Below are 8,805 nucleotides of genomic sequence, written 5' to 3'. Positions count from 1 at the left end.
TCCCTTCAACCCAAACCGATCTGGGATTCTATGAATCTTTTGCCTGTGGACCATGTAGCAGCTGCATCAAGGTTTACCATGCAGTACTGGGTGTTGCAGGGGAAGCTGAGAGCTTCCAGTTCGGACCTCCTTCAGTTTCTGCACTGTATGCAGCTAAAACCTCCAGATGCTTTCTAGGCAGGGAATAGTTATCGCAGTAAGCTGATCTCTCAATTATGTGTCCTTGTCTTTGCAAGAGTAAAAGGAAATAAAATCCCTAACAGGGAAGCCATGCAAAATCCTAGACTGGTTTGGGTTGGAAGGGACCTTAAAGCTCATCCAGTTCCAACCCCTACCATGGACAGGGACACCTTCCACTAGAGCAGGTTGCTCAAAAATCACAGAATCACAGAACAGTGAGAAGTGCTCTGGCTGCTTTGCTCCTGCTCCCCGGCTCATTTCAAGTGTTTGCTAGGTCACAGTTGTAACTCACAGATAGTTAGTTTCCTTCCATAAATATTTTTGTTTTGAAATCATTGCTGAAGCTACAGGAAGGGGATATATCCTTCCAGAGCTTCCAAATTGCTTCCTGGTTCTTTCTGAATTCTTTTAGGCTTAGAAATCTGCAATGCTTCTAATGGAAGTGCACACAAGCACTTGCCCTAATGAGTAACACTTTGCCCCACACACAGCTCTGTCTCTTTGAGACGTTTCTCCCACACATTCAGGCTGTGGTCTGACTCTCAGAACCACTGGTTTTGATCATATTCCACAATCTACTCGTTGAAGTTTGTGTTCCTTCAGGCAGTTCCTCTCTGATTTGCCAATTTAGTGGTCACTACTTGATGGTCTGTTTGCAGTGTTTTGAGAGGCCGGTGTTCACAAAAGCAGTTGGGGGAAAAACTGTAAAGAAAATATGTTAATTTCTTATAGATGGTGCAAAATATGCCTTTGACAAGGAGAAGGGTACGGCATCTGGCATGATAATGAAGGGATTAAAATGTCTCTTTCCTAAGTATTTCAATGTTCTTCTATTCATTGAATTTCTAGCTGCTAACCCCAGTCTTAACTCATTTCCAGGATTATTTATAACTGCAATTAGTGCCCAGAAAATCCCATGATGTCTTGTACGTTACTCTATCCCGAGTCCTGTAATGGTTTAAAGTGGATTATGTTAAGATAAAGTAAGAAAAAGCACTGTGGTACTGCTAATTTGTTTGGGAAATGCTGTACGTTGGTGGCTTCTGTTGCATAATTGTAAAAAATATTCCCACAGCAAGGGGGGTTTTTGCATTTTGCATTTCACTTTTTGCCCAAACTCCAAAGTTCTGGCGGTGTTTGATGATGTTTTCTGCCTGCCACAGAATTCATGTCTGACTTCCTCTGCAGAGATTATCATTCCTCTGCGTTCTCTGTGGTGGGGAGCCTGCTTTCCACCTCACTAAGCATAGATGCCAGTCAGAATTTACATGTTGTTTGACCTCAGCCTACTCCGCAGGAATGTTTCTTTCCAAGTAGATGTGCTGTGCCTGCTGGCGACCGGCAGTAAAATACCAAAAAGCAAGTTCCATGAAAGCCAGGTTTTTACCCACCCTGCAGTCCCCCCATCTAGTCCGTGTCTCTCCAGCATCTCCCATAATCAATCCATCCCACACCCACATCAGAAAACCTTCCCAATGCACTGTAGAAATTTCTTCACTTGTTTGTGCCCCACCATAGAACCATAGAATGGTTTGGGTTGGAAAGGACCTTAAGCTCATGAAGTTCCAACCCCCTGCCATGGGCAGGGACACCTCACAGTAGACCATGTCACCCAAGGCTCTGTCCAGCCTGGCCTACCATGTTCTCTTCCAGCAGATCCTGGAGTTGTGACAGCCCCAAGTGTGAACTGTCACCCGTGATCATGAGCTTCCTTACAGTTGTTCATATTCTTCCTCTACTCTCTTGGCAGCATATCACAGAAGCCCACCACAGCATCCCCCTCCAGTGCTGACCCGTAAGCCCTTAGAGCTGGTAGTAGAGACTCTGTGTTGTTGCCAGACTCTTTCCAGTGGTGCCCAGTGACAGGACTCTTGGAGATTATCTTAAGTTTTACTGAATCTTTCTATATTTTGTGTTTGATTATGAAGCAGTTAACTATAAGAACATCTTGATTTAAGAGGTTAGCCTCTATGTTAGCATGGGATGCTGTGTTAGCTTAGAAATTAAATGCTGTGTTGCTTCAAGTCCCTGTTCTCTGTGACCTGCTAGCCATAGTCCTTACTCACTAGAGCATAACCAGAACACCTAGGGTCTATTGTATATGGGACGAGTTATGTGACAACCTGGCAAGGTAGAAATCTCACTGGCCAACTTGGCAACAAAACTTACTTTTAAGATGACCTAAAGTAAACTGCCTTCATTTTAATACTAAAAAGCACACCCACAGAACGAGAAGGCCCTCGCCCAAGTGAAGACCCTTCTCCTGCGCAAGCGTAGTAGCAGAAGAGAATGACACTGCAGATATTATAATTGTATGTAAATCACTAACCAATCACTGTAACTGGGAGTGCACTACCTTGTCATTTTCTGTATAAATGTAAGGATGGAATCGGCATTGGGTGTGCTTGATTTGTGGAAATGCCACCTAGCACCCACTGCTGCAATAAAGAAGTGCCTGCTTGTTAATGCTGCATTGGTGGTAAGGAGTTTTATTCCCCAACTTCTGGTGACAGGACAAGGAGCAATGGCCATAAACTAAAACACAAGTCTCATCTCAACATGAAGAACTTCTTTCTATTGAGGATGGCAGAGCACTGAACAGGCTGCCCAGGGGGGTTGTGGAGTCTCCCTCTCTGGAGACATTCTAAACCCTTCTGGACATGTTCCTGTGTAACCTGCTTCTGGTCACCCTGCCTTGCAGAGGGTTGGACTGAATGATCTCCAGAGGTCCCTTCCAACCGTAAGGATTCCATGATTCTGTGTGATTCTATGAATGCTGGTTTGGGCCACGAAAAGCGACCTGACCCCTGTCCTCACCCACCAGCATCAACAGCCCCCAGGGAGCTGCCCATTGCATGCCAGCTTCCTTGCTTCTGGGGAAGCACCCCAAAAGCTAATGGGCTGACTGGGATACTGCTGGTAGCATAAGAATCACTTGTGGCATGTCCAGCTGGTCAAAGGGCAGTAATCAGGAAACCTCTCCTAGCAGTACTGTGCAGGAAAAGAAATAAGCCATTTGAAGGGGGTTCCTGTGTTTCTGGAATCACTGATAGCTCTTGCGTTTCTCGCTGCTCCCCACAGTCAGCCACCTGCCTCACCCAGCACGCAGGAAGCAATCCAGGGCATGCTATCCATGGCAAACCTCCAGTCCTCAGAGTCCTGCCTCCAGCCATCGTGGGGTACCAACCAGGCGAAGAATAACTCCATCTCCACACAGAACTCTAAAAAAACAGGTGGTGGCAGCAACAAAAACACCGGCAAACGGTTACTGAAGAAAAGCACAAAGAACAACATCGACATAGAAGATTATGATGAGGACCAGGACCACTTAGATGCCTGTTTTAAAGATTCAGACTATGGTGAGTACAAATGAGCTCTGAGTGTGTTCCTGCGGCTGCATGTACATACCTGTGCATGTTTGCATATACACCCATGATTCTCATGATGTGCTTGCTCATGTCCCATTGGAATCCACTGGGTGTTTTGGGAAGGAGAAGTGCAAATAACAAGAGACCTGCATGGCAAAATTAAGCAAACACTGTGAAGACAGATAGGCTGACTGCAGAGCTGGTGGTGACACTGCCATCCAGGCAGACTGTATTTGGGGCATGTGACAATCAGAAGCTCTTAAGAAACATGGAAGCCCACTGAAACCACACCAGTCAGCCAAGAAGCAGGAAACTGTCCCAGAAATGTGTGTCATGCACTAGCACTTATGACAGAAATGTCTTTGTCTACACAATAGCAATAAAATATCTAGCTGAGTGAGAAGTTGAATTTGTACTTGGAAAAGGGATCAAATGGTGTTTTGAGTGCTGGCAGAGAATGCAAGCACCTGAAGCAGAAATGGGCACAAAGCCAGTTTGCACCAGTTATATCAGTTCTGCCATAATAATCTGCAGGGGTGTTTTTGAGTATAAAGAAGTGAGGAAATGAAGAAAAGGAATAATATGAAGATTGGTAGGGGCTGGAAAACCTGAAGTCCCAAAGAGGGCAAGAAGTTGGTAGAGGTTTATGCTGCATAACAGGAGAGTCTGTGTGTGTGTTGGAGCCTCCCTGAGAAGCAGGGCCATTAGAAATCATTTGTTACGAATGGAAAAGTGGAATATGTCTTTTCACATTACTAACAGAGACCCCGAGGTGAGGTGGAGATGCTGCGACATGTTGCAGAAGGTGCCCAGCCATTTAGAGCATACTTGCATGTAGTGGCAGTGCTGGAAGGTGCTTTGGGAAAGGGCAGCTCCGTGAAGCTGTTGGACAGGGCTGTGGTTTACAGACAGATGCCACGTGAACAAGGCTCTGCTCTGCTGAGGGGTGGATTTGCTTGTTGTGTGCCTGTGCTGCCAGTGAACAGAGAGTCTTTGAGGGGAGCAGGTTTGGTTTCCAGAGGCTCTGTGCCATCTCTGATCAGCATGCTTCTGGTGTCAATGGCCAGATGCCACAGTAATGCCAAAATCATAAGTGAGGTAACAAATGGCAACTAGCAAGAAAATCAAGTGTATGTGGGGAGAAAAAAAAAAGCAGAAACTTCATAGTCCAGGTTGGGACAATGTTTAGAGAGATCAGTTGGTGTTTATCCCTCAGGCCTGTGAAGGGTGCTTCAGCATTCTGGTTCACATTTATCTTTTGGATACCTGCAGTGTGTCTTATTTGCCTCTGCCTCATTGTGCAGGAGTCACAGGAGACAGGAAGCTGTGTGCTGAATGAAGTGTTTGGCTGATGTGCCTTCAGTACCAGTCTAGCTTGAGACAAGGAAACCTGTTCATGTCTCTTCCAGCTGTGCTGCTGCTCTACAGACAAGAGGAAGAGCTGATAGCTGATTTTTCCTCTCCGAAGTTTCACTGTGTATCGTAAAAGTACCTGGTCACAGTTTAATGGCAGCAGCTCCCAGGGGTAGTGTGTGAATGAGAGTAGGAGAAAGTCCCCTGAGTGGTGCAGCTGTGTCACCACTCAGTGGTATTTCTTGAGCCCTTGCTATTGTAGCTGTGCTGCCTTTAGCTACTGCACCCATACAGAGCAAGTGGGCCTCGATGCAAGCGTAGAGCTGTTTCCTACACTGAAACTATTGCCTTTGTTTCCTACTGTAGTTTACCCTTCTCTTGAATCAGATGAAGATAATCCAGTTTTCAAATCCCGATCAAAGAAAAGGAAAAGTTCAGATGATGCCCCTTACAGTCCAACTGGTAAGTCCATATAGTCTGTCCTGCCCCAACACAGGCTAAGTTGTGCAGGTCCCTAAGAAACCAGCCATTTCTCAAGAAGTGTGGAAATTGTAAGACTACAACTAGCAATTTCTTTATCATGTGAAGGATTAATCCTTCCCAGCACAGTGGGAGGTGACAGCCTGCGCTGGGACTCATGCCAAGCAGTGTTAGCCTTCCTCTGTCAATGAGGTGGCAGGAAAAGTCATTCCTCAGTGGGTTGTTGGTTTATTTTTCTTTACACTCTTGGTGATGGAAAAGTTGGTGGCCACCTTAGCAGTAGTATAGCAGTGAAACCCCAGACAGCTGAATAGCCAGGGCTTTTAGGTGTTGGCTGCATAAAGAAGAATGAGAGAGAGCGTGAGAATAGTCTCCTCCAGCTTCAGCCAGAGCTGGTGGTCTGTAGGGGTGGTTTTGTTACGGCTCACCAGAGGCAGTGACAGGCCAGGGGGTCCATAGACTCCTTTGATGTGTCCACTAACAAGGAGGTCTCTGCAGCTTGCTGTGTGTGTGACAAGCAGCCCATGTCTCATCAGCTTGTGGCACTCATGTCCACCCCCAGCTCTTGGGGCAGTGAACACTGTCCATTTGGAAACGATGCTGGAGTCGCTCGTATCTGTAGTGTAGGCAGAAACCTCCATGGCTTTGGCTTCAGGTAGCTGCAGCTGCCAGTGAAGTTGCTCAGCTGTGTTTCATCCTTATTTTTGTTTCTCTTGTTATGTGCCGCTCCCCCAAAAGCCACTGTGACTGGAGGCTGTTGGCACCTCCTGGCTTTGCACGCGTCCTGGGGAAGGAGGGCAGAGGCTGTGGCATCCCTGCGCAGGAGGTGGGTGGTTACGCTGCTCTCACAGGCACCTTCTGCACATCTCACCTGCATCTGCTTTCCTTGCAGCACGAGTTGGCCCCTCGGTGCCTCGACAAGACAGACCAGTGCGAGAGGGCACAAGAGTCGCCTCCATAGAAACTGGACTCGCCGCTGCTGCCGCCAAGTTGTCACAGCAGGTGAGGCTGCTTCAGAAGCCATAGCTGTCAGGAAACGAAAGCCCTCTCCCCAGCGGCAGCCATGCCCCTGTAGCAGTGCCCTGTCAGCTCTCCCCAGTGCTTACTCATGCCAGTGACACAAGGTTAAGCAGTCTCAGGGATGTGATGAAAGCCCAAGAATGTCACAACATATCTGACAGTGCTGCAGCTCAGAGCAGGTCATGTGTTGGAAGTGTAGAGAAGGATGAGCGAGCATAGCTACCAGGCTAAGACAGAAAGAGGCTGCCTAAAAGGAGTGTGCATGAACAGCACATTGATGTGTATCTGGTGTGACTGGTGTGATTGCCTTGTCTATGGAAATCGGCTGCTGGGAAGCATAAGGATTAACTTCCAAAGGCTTGGTGAACTGTTGGGTAACTGTGGGTCAGTTTAGCAAAGACTGAGGCGCTCTGAAGTGTTGCTGAGTGTCTGGTCTCTGAAGAGTTCAGATATGCATCTGAACTTCAGCATCTGCTAAGTGCCCAATGCATACAGGCCCCACAAACGTGATGCTGTGAGGCACAAAGGTGACCAGGTCTGCTGGAGCAAGGTTGGTGAGACACTTTGGCAAGCTTCTGGAGATGCAGGTTTTGGTGGTGTTGGGCTTCTGTGGTGCATACTGTTGAGTAGAAGAGCTCTTAAGAATGGCAGCAGGGTTTCATGAAGGAGTTGGACTGAAAGTAGGCGAGGGAAACAGGATGGTGGCAGAGCACTGTTCTCATGGTATGTATGTGTAAGTGCAGTTACAGGTGGAAATTATGCGTATGTCCTAGCAGGAAACAGAGTCTGGGAATCAGTGGGATGTTTAATGTCCTCCGTGCTGTTGTGAAAGTGTATGAAGATACCTGAAGATAGGAGGTGAAAGTTTTTGTGGAACATCGAAAGATTTGTCCATGCAAAACCCTGCTGGTCTCCCAGGGCAGGGTTGTTTTGGTCCTGGCTGGCTCCTGCTCGCCGCGGTGCGTGCAGAGTTGACAAACAAGAAGGCTCTGCACAAAGCACACACGTAGGTCAAGAAAGGCAAAAAAGGCAAAAGTTTGCCTGCAGCAGAAAGACCTGTGAGCGAGACGGTGTTGGAACAGCCCCTGAGCAGTTTGTACATGGCAAACTTCATGGGTTTTCTTTGTATCAGGACCCTAAGCAACGCCGCCGGCCCTTGCCGTAGTTAAAGGTCTTCTGGGGATTAATCTGAGCTTCATGTTTGTCATTTTAAAGGAGGAACAAAAAGGCAAGAAGAAAAAAAATACCAAAAAGAAGCTGTCAACCAACAACGTGAACAAACTGGCTCAGGAAGGCAGCTCACCAGAGCCGAAGCTGGAGTCACATGCCAGCAGCCTCACAGATCACGAGTACACCGCAGGGGCCAGCACCTTTGGGGTCGCCCAGCCTAACAGGGGATCGCAGCCGATGGCACCTGGTGTTTTCCTCACACAGAGGAGACCCTCATCATCCTCGCAGAACAATGCCTCCGCCAAAGGTACCAGGAAACGCCTGGGGTTATCATGTAGGAATGGGGAAGGGTGAATTGGTCGTGTAAACCATGCCTTTTGCAGGGCCCTCACATGTTGTGTCTGCCATGGGTATGTAGAAGTGCTTCAGTAGGTCAGATCTGGTCAGAGATAGGGCCCATGGCCTTGGCTGTTCTGGCTCCATGGGCCCAAGTACGCATTTGCTTCTGGGCTGTTTGTTGCAGGGTGCGAGGCATCCTGTGCTAGGAAGTACTCCTGAGCATGTCCCGAGGCTCCCGAGGACACCTGCAGTGGTCACATCGCAGTCCAGCTTGGCTGGTGAAGCTTGTCCAGGGGAAGATGCATCCATGAAGGCTGTTCTGCCAGGGCTAGGTCAGGCTCTGCTGTGTTTGGGTGGTGTTTGTACACCAGTACCTGTACTGACATACACATGAGGACATCCTCCCAGCATGTGTACAGCAGTGCACATGTGCAAACTTGAGAGTTGCCACAAGGGAGCAAAGGAATATCAAACCTTGGGAGTAACACAGCTACACAACCAAAGCCAAGAGAGAGGAAGAGGTCGCTGCTTGTCTGCTGTAGGGAAATGGTTATAAAGCTGAGGCTGTCCTGGAGTCTGGGCTAGGACCTCCGATTCTCTGCTTGAACTTTGCTCAGCGAGTGTGATAGAGGCAGGTGTGGGACAGGCACCGTGTAGCGTGAAGATTAAGGGTGTGATTCCACTGGGAGAAGCCCTGATGTTTTAGCAAGGCAATGGGGCAGACGTTTCCTGCAGTCCCCCATCTTGAGTGGGGCAAATTAGAAGTAGCGCACAGTGTCCTGGCAAACCGTAGAACATCAGAGGATGTGGAACAGGCCACACAGGACGCACATAGCCCATGATAGGTGCTAAGGTCCTGCCAGGAGCTGGTAACACCTGTGGCTGTCTGCAGAAC

At 48.2% G+C, this 8,805-nt stretch overlaps 1 protein-coding gene across 1 annotated transcript; it reads left to right on the top strand.

The window, feature by feature from the left end:
• Positions 1 to 3,260: 3,260 nt before the first annotated feature.
• Positions 3,261 to 7,878, top strand: LOC104411040 (lysine-specific demethylase PHF2-like; the record flags this gene model as incomplete). The annotated part of the gene is made up of 4 exons (XM_010021365.1): positions 3,261 to 3,539; positions 5,268 to 5,363; positions 6,274 to 6,383; positions 7,617 to 7,878. Coding segments are annotated over exons 1-4 (703 nt in total), but the record flags the coding sequence as incomplete, so codon positions are not given.
• Between the last annotated feature and the right edge of the window lie 927 nt (positions 7,879 to 8,805).

This window comes from Nestor notabilis, unplaced genomic scaffold (assembly GCF_000696875.1).
Source record: "Nestor notabilis isolate BGI_N333 unplaced genomic scaffold, ASM69687v1 scaffold10429, whole genome shotgun sequence".
NCBI classification, from domain to species: Eukaryota; Metazoa; Chordata; class Aves; order Psittaciformes; family Psittacidae; genus Nestor; species Nestor notabilis.
The sequence above is the reverse complement of the archived record's forward strand: the minus strand, read 5'-3'. Positions and strand labels throughout refer to the sequence as shown.